The sequence below is a fragment of the Eleginops maclovinus genome, chromosome 12, assembly GCF_036324505.1.
Source record: "Eleginops maclovinus isolate JMC-PN-2008 ecotype Puerto Natales chromosome 12, JC_Emac_rtc_rv5, whole genome shotgun sequence".
In the NCBI taxonomy this organism is placed as follows: domain Eukaryota; kingdom Metazoa; phylum Chordata; class Actinopteri; order Perciformes; family Eleginopidae; genus Eleginops; species Eleginops maclovinus.
The window spans coordinates 19,860,254-19,876,485 of record NC_086360.1 but is presented as its reverse complement, the minus strand read 5'-3'; the positions used below and the strand labels follow the sequence as shown (position 1 = coordinate 19,876,485).

At 38.5% G+C, this 16,232-nt stretch overlaps 3 protein-coding genes across 3 annotated transcripts; all 3 read left to right on the top strand.

The window, feature by feature from the left end:
- Window positions 1–173: 173 nt before the first annotated feature.
- LOC134873827 (cytochrome c oxidase subunit 6A, mitochondrial) lies at window positions 174–2,599 on the top strand. Its single transcript, XM_063897706.1, has 3 exons — window positions 174–357; window positions 1,424–1,572; window positions 2,285–2,599. The coding sequence occupies exons 1-3, from the start codon at window positions 258–260 to the stop codon at window positions 2,372–2,374; spliced, it is 339 nt and encodes a 112-aa protein (XP_063753776.1). The 5' UTR covers window positions 174–257; the 3' UTR covers window positions 2,375–2,599.
- Window positions 2,600–2,761: 162 nt separating this feature from the next.
- On the top strand, window positions 2,762–6,913 carry si:ch211-107p11.3 (GT1 domain-containing protein). Its single transcript, XM_063897705.1, has 7 exons — window positions 2,762–3,681; window positions 3,785–3,956; window positions 4,145–4,215; window positions 4,601–4,774; window positions 4,854–4,951; window positions 5,389–5,460; window positions 5,991–6,913. Exons 1-7 carry the CDS (start codon window positions 3,666–3,668, stop codon window positions 6,132–6,134), a joined length of 747 nt encoding a protein of 248 aa, XP_063753775.1. The 5' UTR covers window positions 2,762–3,665; the 3' UTR covers window positions 6,135–6,913.
- Window positions 6,914–7,756: 843 nt separating this feature from the next.
- On the top strand, window positions 7,757–15,809 carry hps4 (HPS4 biogenesis of lysosomal organelles complex 3 subunit 2). Its single transcript, XM_063898161.1, is given in 14 exon segments — window positions 7,757–7,832; window positions 8,865–8,976; window positions 9,993–10,083; window positions 10,182–10,325; window positions 10,422–10,529; window positions 10,840–10,956; window positions 11,348–11,442; window positions 11,530–11,602; window positions 11,980–12,098; window positions 12,706–13,055; window positions 13,058–13,362; window positions 13,539–13,665; window positions 13,970–14,081; window positions 14,876–15,809. Coding segments are annotated over 13 exon segments (1,845 nt in total). The 5' UTR covers window positions 7,757–7,832; window positions 8,865–8,944; the 3' UTR covers window positions 15,048–15,809.
- The last annotated feature ends 423 nt before the right edge of the window (window positions 15,810–16,232 follow it).

Genomic DNA, 16,232 nt, shown 5'->3' with positions numbered 1-16,232 from the left:
GTCTACCTGTTTTTCAAATGTCTGCCTTTTTTAAGAATGTCCCACTATTTTCTCATTACGCTAACTCCTTTATGTGGCCATCATCTTCAGGAGGCGAAAATTGAGAAATGAAAAAGGGCTCTGGAGTTTGTAGTTTTCCCCCTGAGTCTCTGTAGTTCACAGTTTCACCACGTGGTCGCCCAGTAGCGCTGTCGGGCCTCCACGTGACCCTTCTGTACATATCTCTTCCGGTCTCTCTTCGTCTCATTAAAAGGAAAATGGCTCTCGGACGTTTGTCTCAGGCTTTGCTCAAGTCTTCTCTGACCCAGAGCCGGCGTCAGCTTTCTGCTACAGCTGAAGGACACGGCGAGCAGGCAGGTAAGTGAATCTCCTCTTTTTAATAATCTGTTTTTATTCAATGTCATTTCTTGTAACGCCAACTGACAGTGACCTTGCTGGGCTAACGTTAGCTTGTTTAGCATTAGCATTAGCACAACATCCTTGAGCGGAAATGCCCAAGACATAAGATTTCTAACCTGAAACGTGGTCATTTTTAGCCTGCCTCCTTCCTAAATAATGTACTAAATACTTTCCACAGAAATGGAGATGTGAATATGTAAAGCTACGTCCTGAAGCTAAAGAGCAACAACAGTGAAACTTCAGGTCATTGGAGATTCGTAACTGTCTAAGGTTATCTTTATTTCCCCAGCTTGTATCAAGTTTTACAAAAACAGTTAACAGATATCTAAAGGGATGGAACAATTGTTAAGGTGAACTAGTTGTTGCAGAGGTTTTGAGCTGTAGTAGGTAAAGTAAAAAAAGAAATGGGATTAAGGAAATATGTGTTTACACAAAACACAAGTTCAGTAACGACTTTTACATATTAATATTATGCCTTTATATTATTTTTGATAATATTGTGAAAAAACCAAAACGTTATGTACTCATTATCACATATTATAATACTCAGCTAGTTAGACTCACCTTGGGTAATAGTTGTTGGCACGCTATAATATAAGATGCTGAGATGTTGCCCGTGACATACATGATCATCAAATAGCACTTAACAAATAACAATATCTTTTTTAACGAAATATAACTGTCAACTTGTCCAAAATGAAGCTTAAGCTTATGCAGTGTATTTTTTTGCAGAACAAAAAAAAACACCTTATATTTTTTCTGTTAGTAGCTTCTATACATTTAAGCTTTCAACACTTTAGTTATTGTAAAAAGCACACATTAGGGGTAATAGCGTACGGTTTCCTAACCAACAATAGGTTGTCTTTACATTTCACAACGTTAAACTTGGTGGTTGCAGAAACAATTTACTGAACCTTCATTTTTTATTGTTTCCAAAGCACATTCGTTCAGCAGTTTCAGTATGGTCACACTTATAACTGCTATATTTGATCAATCTAATTATTATTGTCTTTTTGTCTTCCAGCAAGGACATGGAAGATCGTCACTTTTGTTGTCGCACTCCCGGGTGTTGCTGTGTGCATGTTGAACATGTACCTGAAAATGCAGCAACATGCCTTGCACCATGAACAGCCTGAGTTCGTCCCTTATTCCCACCTCCGCATTCGCACCAAGGTCTGCCTCTGTAACTTTAAAAAAAAACCAAAAACATTTTAGAAGGTCCTTTATTTGTCATTGTACAGGGTAAAACTACTGAGAGATCAATATGCAGTTTAGCATCTAACCAGTTAAAAGCGGTAGTGCAGTGTATGTTTCACATGTATAGAAATGAAAGGTGGTGGAATTTAATGACGTACATTAACTGTAGTCTTTCATATTATGACGCTTTTATACTTCTACTCTATGTTTTGGATGCCGATATTGTTCTTTCTCTCCACTATTTATGGGTCAGATTATTAGCTAATATGAATTAAACTCGTGAAAATCAAAGCTCAAATATGTATAAAAAATACATTTAGCTCCACCTTTACCAGCTGTGATGAACACATTAATGCATCAATAATTACGATAAGAAATGTACTAAATTGAAATGAGCCATTGTGCTTAACAATTTATTTTACTTTTGGTCCTAAAGTCTATTTTAATGCCAATACTTTTGTAGTTTTACTTAAGGATAACATAAGAGTACTTCTTATACCTCTGTAAATAAATGGTGAGATATAAAGAACAGTATGGGTAGCATATAGATATAATAAAGTATTCTAGATAATACATTAGACATATGCTATATACACTGTACATCAGATGTGTAGAGTGTGGATATGACACCACGTTCAACAATATTTTTAACTTAATGTATTTATTATCTCAATTTGTTTTCTTGCAGCGTTTCCCCTGGGGAGATGGCAGCAAATCCCTTTTCCACAACACAGAGTTGAATGCCCTTCCTAACGGCTATGAGGGCAACGACGAGTAAACCCTCACTTCAGACCTCATAACTCTCCCGGGGACCATACATCCCTCAGCGTTTGTTACTGGACCACACTTCCACTCTCAGTTTACTCTTCTTCTTTGGTTGTCTTTACCTCTGTGCTCTCAACATGGGGCACCCGAACCAACAGTTAATTTTACTCTGGACCATTAAACAAAATGTCAGACTGATACTGAATCAACATTAATAAAGTAACTATTATTACCTCAATTCCTGTCTTATGTCATGTTTGTGTTGATGTAGTGTTAAGGCCTCAACTAACAAGTCTTTCATCCCCATTGCTTTGTAGATTTATAATTTGGTCTATGCAGAAAATACTGTATGATGCCCATCCCAGTCCCCATAAGTCTAAGGTGATAAACGTCTTTTTTCTTCAGCACAAAACCAAAATAAATGTACTTTACAATGATATAAACCGGACATAATCAGGAAGCCTTTGTTTGGTGTTGTAACACTTTCCCTTTTTTCAATCTCCTTTTTGACTTCTGTACTATTTACTGAACCTGTAGAAACTAGGTTCACCCACACGGGATTTCACGCCATCATTCCAAAATAAATGCATTACAGTGATGTGATAATTCTCATCCTTTTTAGATTTAAAAAACAGAAATTACTTAACATAATTACACAATTAATTATATATCAGCTCATTAACAAATGTGTAATCCCCCCCCCAAAAAAAACAAAAAACAGTGGAGTAACATTTGTGGATTGTGCAACTCGGGGCAATATGAATTCTCTTATACATAAACTATGTTGTATATAAAGGAAAACCATACATTATTTTCACAACTGACATGTTGACATTTTAATGACATTATTATATATCTTGAACAAGGACCATGCATACAAATACATTACTTTTAAAGAGAAGAACTGCTATATGCCAGATTATAGCTAAAAACTCATTTACATCTGCAGCACTTGAATGTCCCTGCTTCACGTGACTGGCCCTTTTTTACACTCCACCTCTTTCACGTGAACGCGCGTTAAGCCGAATTAGAAAATCCTGGGTTAACAAAGCTCGCAGATATCCAGCTTCATAACTCGGGTTATCTTTCCCCTTTTTCCGTCCTTTTGACGCTTATTTAATAATGTTAATAGTGCTTTGACGAACTGTCGCCTTTAATAGGATCGGATTTGTTCCTTTTAATCACCGTAGGTTTAGAACATGGTTACGATTTGATTACTAAATCTAGCATTGAAACATCTCGGATAACTGCGCGTATCCGCTCAGTCTCAAAGGGGAGAGCAATCGAAAACCGAATCACGATCCATGAACACAGAAATAGGTGAGGATCATCCCATGGCATCACAAACTTTATATAAATAATAATATTTTTACTCTCTTGAATGCATTTTCACACTTCCTTTGTGTATGTGTTTTTCTTACAGATTCCATGATGAGAAAAAACGAGAGGGCACATTTTTTCAGCTCCAAAGAGCAGGAACTAATCTTGAAGTTGTATGAAGAAGAGAGAGAAATACTGACAGCAAAATCTAACACCACCAGCGCCTCCAAACTGAGAGAGGAAGCCTGGCAGAGAATTGCTGATAAAATAAACATGTAAGACATAACTGTCGAAATGGGTTAATCATTTTATTGATTTCACTTTATTTATTTTCATTCTCTTCTGTTGTCTATATTTATAAAATAATTGGTTGAATGAATGAGTTTAATTGGAAATATTAGTCTTCGTACTTCAGCTTTCCAACAATATATAATCTCTTTTCTTATTTTTTATGACTTCTTAGGGTTTCGGACAGTGGCTACAAAAGAACGTGGCAGCAAGTGAAAGTTAAACATAAGAATATTGTGCAAACAGGTAACTTTATTGCAAGTCTACATCAACAATGTTTATGTTATCCCGTATATGATGCATTGTAGCAGATTTAACTTACCAACATTGTATAAATTAGTTCAAATGAGCACATCCCTAAACACCTACAATAAGAATACAGCAATGTTTATATATATCTGTATAGGAAAACTAACCCAGAGGAATCTTATATTATAGTAAAACACTAATAAGAAACAGTTTACTTGCGTTTTAAGGACATTTGGCTGATTATACTTGACTTGAGTATGGCTTTAAATGCAGTATTTTTTACTAGTAGTAGGAATACTTAAAGCGCTAGTAATTTAACCAAAGTAAAAGTCTTAGTACTTCTTCCACCAGGGGTTTTGCCTCTCAAATTTTTCTTCTAAAGCAAAAAGAAGACAGGTGGAGGTGCTGAGGAACGAGGGGGGTTCAGGGACCCCTTCACTGACCTCTGCCGAGGAGGACGAGCTGCTGCACAAAGACGGGCGTCTGAGAGTGGAGGTTCTTCCTGGGGGTGCCTTTATTGAGCCACTGACGGGGTCTGAAAGCTCTTTTATCAGTGGTAAGTATACATAATGTCTGATTAAAACTTGCTAAGTATTTTCTATTATCTAACTCTATATTGTGGCCCACCCCTGCAGTCTCAGGCCATCCTGTCCTCCTGCTGCCCATAACTAAGACAGAACCAGAGAGTCTGAGCAGTGATGAGACCGACGTCAGTGACTCTCAGTTTGAAGGGGTAAGTGTTTCTAAACATGTTGACATCACATTAGTGAAAGAAGTTTTCAGATACCAAATTAGAGTTAAACTACTTCTGCCACACTGTGACAAGTTAAAGTTCTACACTGAAGATGTTACTGAAGTTAAAGCTTGTAAGTAAAATCAATGTAATGAGCTTAAAGAAAATTAAAGAGTAAAAAATTGTCACCATAAGATTATCATTACTCATACATTAGTATACAAGCAGGATTGTACTGTTGTTTGCTGAGGTGAAGCATTTTTAACCATGTTTTACAGAACTAGTAATAATGATTTTTATCGTTATGGATTAATTCCCACAACCCACATTTGAGATATTGCAAGAAAAGTGGCACGACAGGATCAGGCTCAAATTTGTACAATTACAGTACTTGAGTAAATTCTACTTCTGCTTCTTAATGTTTGTTCTTCTTATAGGATTTGCATAAAAGCAGCTTCCAGGAGAGGGCAAACTCAGCGTGTGCTATAGGTGGTGGCAGAAGAGCAGAGGTGAGTTAAGTGTCAATCCCCCTCCCTCTCTCTCCCCCTCTCTCATCTCCCTCTACCATCTCTCCCCTGAGCTCTCCGCCCTCCGTCCCACCCACCTTTCCCCACAGCCTCAATGGAAATGTACCAGGACATGAATCCCCCTCCCTCACACACCCGTCCCTCATCCAGCACCAGTCACTTTCTATTCTCCGCTGCTACTGAAAATGTACTTTGCACAAAGTATTTTTTGCACTATAGAACTACTTGCACTACCGTCAAACTGTGTTGATTGTGTCGAACATATGTATATATTACTTAGTTCCCCCCCCCCCCTTTTTTTTCTACGCTCTTATCTTTTTATGTTTTATGTTCTTTTATATTTGCACTGTGGGACTGCCAGAAACGGTATTTCAATTTTCTGTATGTATAACACGTGTGGAAACTTTGACAATAAAGTGGACTTTGACTTTGAATATTGGGCTTTGGTATGATAAGAGTTTAAGAAAACAAAAACCAGTATGAGCACATGTGTTGTTTCTTTTTGCTTTCAGAGGCATACAGAAGACATAAGATCGCTTTACTGCAGCTACCTCAAGAAGGAGATGGAGAACCGGGACCAGCAGATGGCATACAGAGCATTGAAGATGAGGAAGATAGAAAAAGAATTGTTATTACTTGATAAGCAGCTTATTTGACCGCATTTATTTTATTTTAGCTTACTATTATAATATGTTAATAATATTTCAGGTTGGACAATTGTAATAAATTGCTACACTTTTTTTGTCGTATACACACTCATCCTAATTAGGAGGTCTAGTTTTTTTTTAATCGTTTAACACAGTGGGTACCAAAAGTATTTTCAAAATCCCATGACACATTTTTCTGTTGCTGGGAGGCTCTGTACATAGCAGTGTAAGAAGAAATGTCTTTTGCGGTTCTGCAATTGTGTCGGCCATTTCTTACTTCTGTTGCAGCTCCATGCAACAGCGAGTGAACTAGCCAAGTGTTTCTCCATATTTTTTTTTATAGTGGGAGGCTGTGGCTCAGTTGGATAGCCGCTGATCTTCTTCACCCCAAATTGCTCCTGTGGAGACTGCCTGCATTATTGAGTTGCTTTGGATAAAAGCATCTAACAAGTTACATGTAATGTAACCCTTTTAAAACATATCTTCGGCCAAGCACTACCTGACCAGCTTCATTATTTTTGGTAATGAAAGAGAAACTGATATATAATGTGCCATGAGTGTCTGAACTACTAAACAACAACACTGTACAAAAACCTAAATGCTACATTTCAGATATTTAAAAAAGATCACTCTATAGTTGTATGAGAGTGGTACACCTGTGCATTTTCTTTATAAAGCCATTTTTACACAAACTGTCTCTTTATTCACATTTTCAACCAACAACCTAACATTATCAGTAGATGCAACATTCATAAAAAATAAATAAATTAAGGTATTCTTTGAACGTGCACTGTCTTTGGTTACTGTGCTGTTAGAGGTTTTAGCACCCTTACTCTTGTGAGAGATACAGAGACACCTTGAAGTAGGTAATTCTATGAGCAGACGAGATTGTGAAAACAGGAATTAGGAAAATCTGACCACTGAATACACACATCCTGTCACTGAACACTGCGGATTTGATTGTTTATTGGTATGAGATGTTTGTTTCATGTGTAGTTGTCCAATCAAGTCTGATATTTTTTCATCACAGCAGCTCCCTTTGCAACATCAAAAGCACATATTTAAGAGAAGGGAACAGACATTTGCCTCTTTACACTCAAGTGCTCCAGTGTAACTGCATTAAATCGTGGGAACCTTTAACTCTAATCTATGGGTAACAATTAATTTTTGCTATTCAAGAAATGGTTATGGAGAAAATGATGTTGGACAGCCTTATTAATGTTATTTTAGTCGGATAATCCATAAGTATGTTGGTTTTTATGTTACATAAATTATGCTAACTTTTGTTACAGTTTTGTTGTAAGTCCGTAGTGAAAGAGTTGACCCAGCTGCAAGAACAATAGGCTGAAAGGTTGCATGTTTGTACCGTTTTTGTCTTGTGCACGGCCCTGGACCTGCACGTTCTCTCCGAGGTGCACGCATGACTTCGCGGATGTTTGCTCAATTTTCAAGATGGCGGAGTGCTTAGCAACACTTTAAGAATAACATTTCCGCATTCACCTTGCAACAATTTAAAAGTCGATTTAGGGTATAAACCTGACCCGACTTTAGTTGATACATGTCTGCAGATGTCTCTCGTGAGCAGCCGACTCTACTTCAATTTAGAATCAGGCATTGGCTGACTGAGCTGCGCGCGGGCACGCTCAACATCTGAAGACATCCTCAATCGAGCTCTGACAACAGGATTCATATTTCTGGAGCTCTGTGGTAAAGATCAATCTATTCTCCATAAGAAGCAGGATTACTGGTTTATGTATATTTAAAATAAGCAGGCAGCATAACATAGTTGATCACAGAAATTACATATACCGTTTATCCTATTATAAGTCACTTGTTTTCTTATTATTCATTTAATAAAACCTTCATCCTACTGTGAATAAAAGGGTCCTTGTTCTAATAGAGCCCCCTGTAGTTTATACAATCATATTCAGTTTCCGTTAAAAATGTATTCAATGTCCATCTGAAAAAGTCAATAAACACTCAAACTTGAGCACATTCTTTTGGATGGAAGGTAGAGCTTTACTTGTTAACAGATGTCATTTTCGTTATTGTTGGTGTCATGAAGACATTGCATTTCATATTTTAACAACAGTTTATTACATAAAAGCAACAGTCACACAGGGAATAGCCTGCTGTTGTGATACTCAATTTGTTTTCATAAGTTTAAAGTGAGCATATTCACTAAATGTTGCTTCATGATCATAAAGGCTAACGATTGCTTGCTTTGATGATCACGATTTCGCATAGAAAGCATAATGTCATCATAAAATAGGCTATGATGCCTTTCAGATTCAATATACCTGAAGGTAAATAGCTGCAAAATAAGATATTCAATTACATATACTTTATTTGTTTATGTTGCTAATACAGAATATTTAAATAAAGTAAATTAATGAGTTAATATCCTTTATTTTGTTACAATGTCCGACTTGTTGAGTGTTTTGTCGTTTCTCAATGGCGCAGTTGTTTGTCCCTTAACGCTCGCCATACTTGCACATGACTTACACTACGTGACTGACCCGCATTCCTCAATTCGCAGCACTGCTCTGTCAAAGTGGATAATTTTCGTTTCGAATACAACATAAACATTGGAAGAAAAACATTTATCCACCATCCCAGTGTGCACATTTTCCTCAGGTGCCTGTTTGACGTGTAACAGATAGTAACTTTGGAGGATTAGTAAACATCTCTCTCGGACTCGCAGAAGTCTTCACTTGCTTTTTCCGCTTTCCTCTTCAGTCTGTCGGGTTGGAAATACATGGATAAAAGATGACTGATGACTGAGGAACATTTATCTTTTCCTGGGCTTCGTGTCGGTGATGGCTGACCTCATGCTGCCAGAATCAAGAAGGTAACAGTACGCTGTGACGAAAAGTAACGAAGTACATTTACTCAAGTACTGTACTTAAGTAAATTGTTGAGGTGCTTGCATTTTACCCGAGTATTTTCGTTTTATACTACTGTACCTTTCTACTCTATTACATTTTAGAAGCAAATGTTGTAGTTTTTACTCCACTATATTTGTTTCACAGATATGAAGTTACTCTATGAATTCAGTTTTTGACACACAGTACTTTTTAAGTGTGAAGATTTGCTGCTTTTCCTTTAAAAAATAAAACATTATGTGAGTTTATTTTGCAATGAGTACTTTCCTCTTAATACGTGTGCATTTTCCTAATATTACTTAAGTAGTAGTATACTTCCATACTTCTACTTATGTAACAGTCGCAATTCAAGATTCTTACTAGTAATGGAGTATTTTAAGACCAGAGTAATAATACTTTTACCCAAGTAGGACCAGAGTACTTTTTTACCACTGCTAAAATACTTTTTTTTCATATTTTGTATTATATTGTTTTACAGTATGCAATTTTCACTTTAAACTCTTTCGATTTATACACAATATTTTACTTTATTTTATTCTAAATCGGAGATACTATTACAAAATCAAATAACCCAATGAGGGGAAAAAAAGAAACACATTTCAATCTTTGATTCTGATGTGCAGCCAATACTTTTTATGCTCTATATTGACCATAATCTCTAGATCAATTTATTGGTTTATTTGTTCAGTTAAAAACCAACGTTCCTCCTATTTATAAAAAAAAAATTAGTAATACAGTTCTAGCACATTCTCCTCACACAATGCAGCTCGAAAAATAACCAACTGAACAATAATAATATAAAAATCATTAGCCATATTTGAAGCATGAGCATCTTTCCAACTGCCTTTTAATAGCCATCAATTAAAGGGATTTCATTCATTTATTCTCCAGTATGTCCAGGAAAACCTTGGACAAACACTGTGTTTGTTCTTTGGTCATTTACTGAAGAGCTCAGACATTTATTTGCTTCTTTATTCCGCAGGTGTAATAATTTCTTCCTCTACGATGGATCCAAAGTCAGAGGAGAGAGCGACCAAACAAGAGAGGGAATCTGCTACTTCTACCCTGAAGAGGTTTGACCTTTTTTAATTTTAGCTTGTACTGATATGATGATAATGTTTGTTTTTGAAGTCACTGTTTTGAGGATTGATTCATGTGTGTGTTTCTTCAGACTCCTTTAGATGAGCAGGAGCTGCTCTGTGGTCAGCTGGCAGGCGCGGGTCGCTGTGTCTCTGAACTCTCGTCCTCTCCTGTGCGGATCCTGAACCTGCACCGCCACAAGTTCGCCATTCGCATGGAAGATGAGTTCTTTTGGGTGAGTGAGCACAATCCTGGAGATTTTCAGGATGTTTCGAACTTTTTTTCACCCCTGAATAAGAGTTTTTGATTGAGATTTTTGTGTGTTTTGCAGGCTCTGGGCTGCTCAGTGGAAGTCCCCACCGTCAGTGTATGTGAGCTCCTGGATCAGCTCATAAACCTTTTCTGTTTCTACAATGGGTCGGTCAGACAGAGCTACCAGGTGCACTTTTTAGTTTTCTAATAGTCTTATATTATAGTAGTCTTGTTTTTTTAGCCTGATTTGTTGCACAGAGATTATTTGTTTTTGTTTTTTTAAAGAAAACTTGCATTTAGTTGTAGACCAATACAAAAAGATTGTTATAGAATTATTTTTGCACACTAGAACATCTGTAAAGAATTGTCAAAAAGGTACATAACTCGGGAAACTAGGTAATTATCCAGTTTCAACTAGCAGGTACTTTTCACTTTTTTTTTTTCATTTTAGTTTGAAGGATTTTTAAATTGTGTATTTTCAAAAATGCATTTTGCAGCTGAACAGTCAGGAGACTCTGGCGGCTCGTTGGGCGCAGTACCTCTCCCACCTGCAGTCAGGATCCTCAGAGCTTCAGCACATCTTCAGCTGCTTGAAGACCATCGACTCAACTAATGTACGCAAAACACCATTCTAAATTTAACCTGTAGAAGTGTCTCATTAGCTCCTGCTGCATACAGATAACCTCAGACCGGATGTGAATATGTCACAATGTCCTGTGGCGTTGTGTAAGTCTTCAGTGTGTCTTAACAAAGTTTTTGCACAATCATTGCAGCTAGAGAACACATTTAGATGTGCACAAGCTGCCAACCAAATGCCAGTAAATCCTGGATATTCTGGGGTATTATTACATTGTAAGGTTGAAAAAATGTAAAAATGTGCTCATTTTGTAAGCAACATGTTCACAAACTATTTAGGATTTTATCTCTTAAACATCATATTTATCACCTTTCAGTGTTTGTGCTTTTGCATGACATGAAGGCTTTTATTTTAATTCCTATCCCCAGGTTGATCCACTTCTGCTGCTCAAAGCTGCCCTCATTCTTCAGGCCTGTCAGCGCTGCCCTCTGGTGTTAGCAGGCTGTATTCTTTTCAGAGGAAGGTGAGCTGACATTTCCACTTTTTCCAGCTGTCAGTCGGATAGTTTATATGTACATTTCAAGTTCTTAAATCGGACTTTTCTCCACAGAGTTGTAAGCACACAGATGTCTCCCCAACTCACAATGAAGGTGATGGTTCATGAGAGTACAACATACACCAAGGTAGGAAAGTCCTAAGCTTTTCTAATCAAAGCTTTGAAACACTAGAAATAGAAAAGTAATCTCCTATCATGCGGGCATTTTTCCCCATTATTGGATAAATTGTAATTGAAATTAATATGGAAGAATACAATGTGTATTTTGCTCAAAACTAGCAAAGGACCCTTTATAAGGCCAACTTCAGACCCACTAATAGCTAAGCTAAGCTAAGCAAAAATGCTACTGGCTCAAGCTGCACATACATTCTGTGAGTCATTATAGTGGTATTGATCTTTTCATATAACTCTTGACTGGAAGGCCAAATATTGTATTTACCTAAATGTTACAAACTATTTATGCTAAAAAAATAATCTCAAGTCTGTGCTTTAATTTGGTTATAGCCCCAGAGACCCAATGGACCGAGTAGCTCATTTGGCGGTGCTGTCAGCTCCACCACTGTGTTCCTAACCCCGTCTGAACTTCGGTACCTGCAATCCGCCCCCGTCAACAAAGATTTCAGGTAGTGTCTGCTCGAAATGAGAATCAGTTTTAATAGCATAAAGTATTTCTCTTACGGTAAACATTAAGTCCCCTTTTAATCAAATTCTGGGTTGTTTGGGATTTCTGCAAATTTGGGAAATTGTGAATGCGCTCTAGTGCAGTTTTACTGCAGCAAAAAAATTATCCGACCCAATAGCAGTTAGTGAACCAAAACACAGGAGATTTAGGTCTGCCTGCACAAGTATGTGTTAATAGCATGCTAACATGACTGCGAGGAGAGTGATTTGTACTTCCGCAGAAGTGTGATTTTCGCTTGAGATGTGGACAGAAGCAAGCGTAGGCTGGCAGCACAGACAAAATAGGGTCCACAAAAATAATGATGATTATAATTTGTCTTCACTTGTTGATTGATTAACTCTGACAGAAAATCTTAGAAACAGATTAATACTCTCACAGAACCAACACCTGAAGAAACAATTATTGGCTTTTGAGGGTATTGCTGAGAGATCCTCCAGACAGACCTCCAAATGTTCTATGGCACATTGACACACACTGACACAAGCTCTATAAACTGTGCTATATTTCCGGTCAATGCTGAGTGTCTCAAACTTTTTTCATCCCTCCAGTTCCCACTCTACTCCACACAAAAACACCCCCCTAAAGAAGACCCGCCTGTCAAGAACGTTATCAGACACTCCCTCCTCCACAGAGTCAGAGCCGTCTGATCCAGGAAACTCCCAGTCTCCCCAGAAGCTCCTCAGCCCTCACCTTTCAGTGAGCTCCATGTTTAGCCAAGATCCATCACAAAGCACCCCCAATCCACCCCCTCCGCAGCCTCTCGAGCCTCCTCTCTCAAACGGGAAACACTCCCCTGAGGAGTGCCCCTCCCCGGAGGCACTGGAGGAGTCGTATTATCACAGCTTTCACAGTAACGGAGATGGAGGCAGTCAGATAGATAACGGTGGAGACACCTCAGCGTTGGAGAAAACTCCCATCTAAATGGAGGTGTCGATGATGGAGCTTGTGGAGAAGTGTTTGACTTCAGAGGAACTGAGGAGTCACATGACCACCAGGTTTCTGAAGAGGTCAGAGGACGTGGCTCTGGGATAGTTCCAGGCCATAAGGTAGAGAGGTCAGATCCTCCTCACTCCGATGCTTTTGAGCACCCAGGGGAGACTCCACTGATTCCCATGACGCTGTACCTGCACAGGGTCAAAGGACTGGTGCTGGCTCTGCTGGTGGAGCCGCACTTCTTAAGTGACACAGCTTCAATGGAGGAAGTGGTAAGAAAGAAAGCAACCCTCATATTCATTTCTTTAAGCTTGTGAGCTTAAAATTCCTCCTTTTAGTGGAACAGAAGTAAACTTATTGACCAAACACATCCCAATGTCTTGAGCTGTACACTAAATTTGCCTTAGTGATGCTAACAACCGGCTCCTCCTTTATGGTTTGTATCCAGTATCACAGCAGCCTGGCGTCACTCAATGGACTGGAGGCTCACTTGAGGAGTGTCTCTCCTGGGGCCCCTGGCGCTCTAGGGCCCTACATCTTTGCCCATTTTGACTGCATTCAGAGCACACTGACATGTAAGGCCCTTATAATACTCTGACCTACCTCCTCTCTTTTACTCTTCCTTGTTTTGTTTTTTACTCCCTCTGCTGATTTTTTTCAGAGTATTTTTTGTCTTTTCTACTTTTCACTTTTCTTCTAGAGTAGGTATCTTCTGCTCCATCTCTAACTGGGGACTAAAGGGGGGCGGGGTTTGGTTGTTTATATTTGTCTTTGCATGATCTAAAGGCTAATTAGTCAGACTGCGATTCCTTTGTGCAGCCTGTCCAGGTTAATGTGCCACAGTGGTTCTGAGTCTGTTGTTGTCGTGTGTCTCTGCAGCCAACCTGTCTGGTCGACCAGGGGGAGCCCCGGAGCAGCCCTTTGTGAGGGCCACATCACTCCTTCACTCGCATTTTTGTAACACTGAAACTCTGCAGGAGGCTATTATCAGGTCAGTACGGCAGTGACGTGATGGTGGTTTTGGGAGGGGGGTTCTCGTACCTTTCATGAGAAGTCGGGGGTTGAGGGTTGGATCTGTCAGTTCTTCGAGTCTATGATCACATTACAAGAATCCCTATGTTCTTCCTCTAGGTCAGTCATTCTTAAAGTGGGGGTAGTGACACTCAAAGCAATTATGCTGTATCTTTAAAAAGTATTATTAAAAATAATATTCGCTACTACCAATCATGACTGGGCCAATAGAAATGGCAATATGATCTGACACATCTGTATTTAATGAATCAGTCACTTAATATATTTGCAGTCAAATTAAGTCCAAATTAGTCTGCTGATTTTTCTGTAATTTAACTGATTAGTCTACAAAATGACAGCTATTCAAATGATATAAAACAGAGAAAAGTAGAAAATCTCCATATTTGAGGGGCTTAAAACAATAAGTCTGACATTTTTGCATGTTCATCTTCAAGATACAATTTGAATGATAAAACCTTCTTGATAAAAGTATAATATCATGAATCAAATTGAAAGGCCTTTTCTGTTTGACCATGAAACAGGCCTGAAGTATTTAGGTTGAAAACTTTGTGTTAGAGAACAAATGGTAGATAAGGTACTTATCAGTGTTACAGTGATGAATGGGTCATAGGAGAAAGTGTTCCCCTGTAAAAGTATTTTACATCACACTCCAAAAGTTCTTTGTTTAATGTCTTTATTATGTCATTTTGCTCTTTTGTGTTGCATGTCCTCATCCTACATGCTTGAAATGCAAATGTGACATTTTCACCGCAGGAGTGCAGGAGCTGCTGTGTATGGGACCCGCAGCGTGGCCCAGGAAACTTACTTCCAGCAGCACGGGGGATCGCTGAGGAACTCTGGCATCCCTAACCACCAGGACAGTGCTTTCTCTCTGCCCGGCAAGGCCCGCCACAGACTGCTGAAACACGGGGTTAACCTGCTCTGACAGCACAGTGAGAGGAGCTGTGGTTTGTTAACATGCGGAGAGCTGCCCTGTGAGTAACCTGAAAAAGTAGGGAGAAGAAGAAGGTTCCTCTGTTTTTTACCGCTGTGGTTCAGTTGTTCCCACAGAAGATTGTTTAATGATGTATGAATCTTTTACATTCATAGCAGAACTTTTTCTATTTGTGTAGCTATAAATCACAGAGAGGATTAAATTAAAGTTAATGTAGAGGAAGACTTGTTCACAACGAGGTTTTATAAATAGTTTCATTTGTTATGGCTTGAGTAAAATGTTGTCTCAATATTATTTCTGTTATGTCTTAAATGTTACCTTTTTGTATCTAAAAGTGCACAATTGCCTTATCAAGCTCCTGTTTGCACTCTGCACACATTATTATGCAGCATTTTTACAACCAGTTTCCAGTCAGTCAAATAATCAACTCATCGAATGTAATCATTTCTCTAACCTTTATTTTTTAATCAATAGGAAATGTAGACATCTTTGTTCTATTTTATCATGCATCATTCCTTGATACATCACTGTGTTGATTTAGTGCACAATTTCTCAAATGATCTAAAAAGTTTGTATAAAATATCTATTTATTTCAAATCAAATCTTGGTAGCATGAACATGTGTTATTTAACAATTGAGTTACTGTGTCCTTTGTTAAAAGACGTGTGTTTTCTTAAGTTTGCCTAGAAGACATCCCCTGTGATACACTGTAGTGCATTATTAGTGGAAATTAAATGAATACATGATCCTCTGCGTGTTGAATCTTGTGAGCTACATTTGTAAAAGCTTGTTTGAAACTGCAGGGGCTACACGGTGTGATTAGGGCCATCAGCGGCCTGCATGTGACCCTTCAGTCCTGCCCCCACTGTTTCCCACCTCAGGCTTAATGCCTTTTTTTCCAAAATGGTAACAACTCGCTCGCAGAAGGACGTGCGCAAAGCTACGCAAACACATGCTCATAAAATGTTATTATTCACGTTTTTTCCCGAAACATTCTGCGCTGTATGTGTTGTTAATAAGATCGCTGTTGATGTTCCAGATATGGAGTCATTAGAGTCATTAGCTAAGTAGCTGAATTTGAATGGTTCGGGTCGGCGCTCTCAGGGGCGCCTCATTATGCAGGCGCATTAAAAGAAAGCAGTGGGGGGCAAATGGGTGGTTAAGGGCTCGAACAAA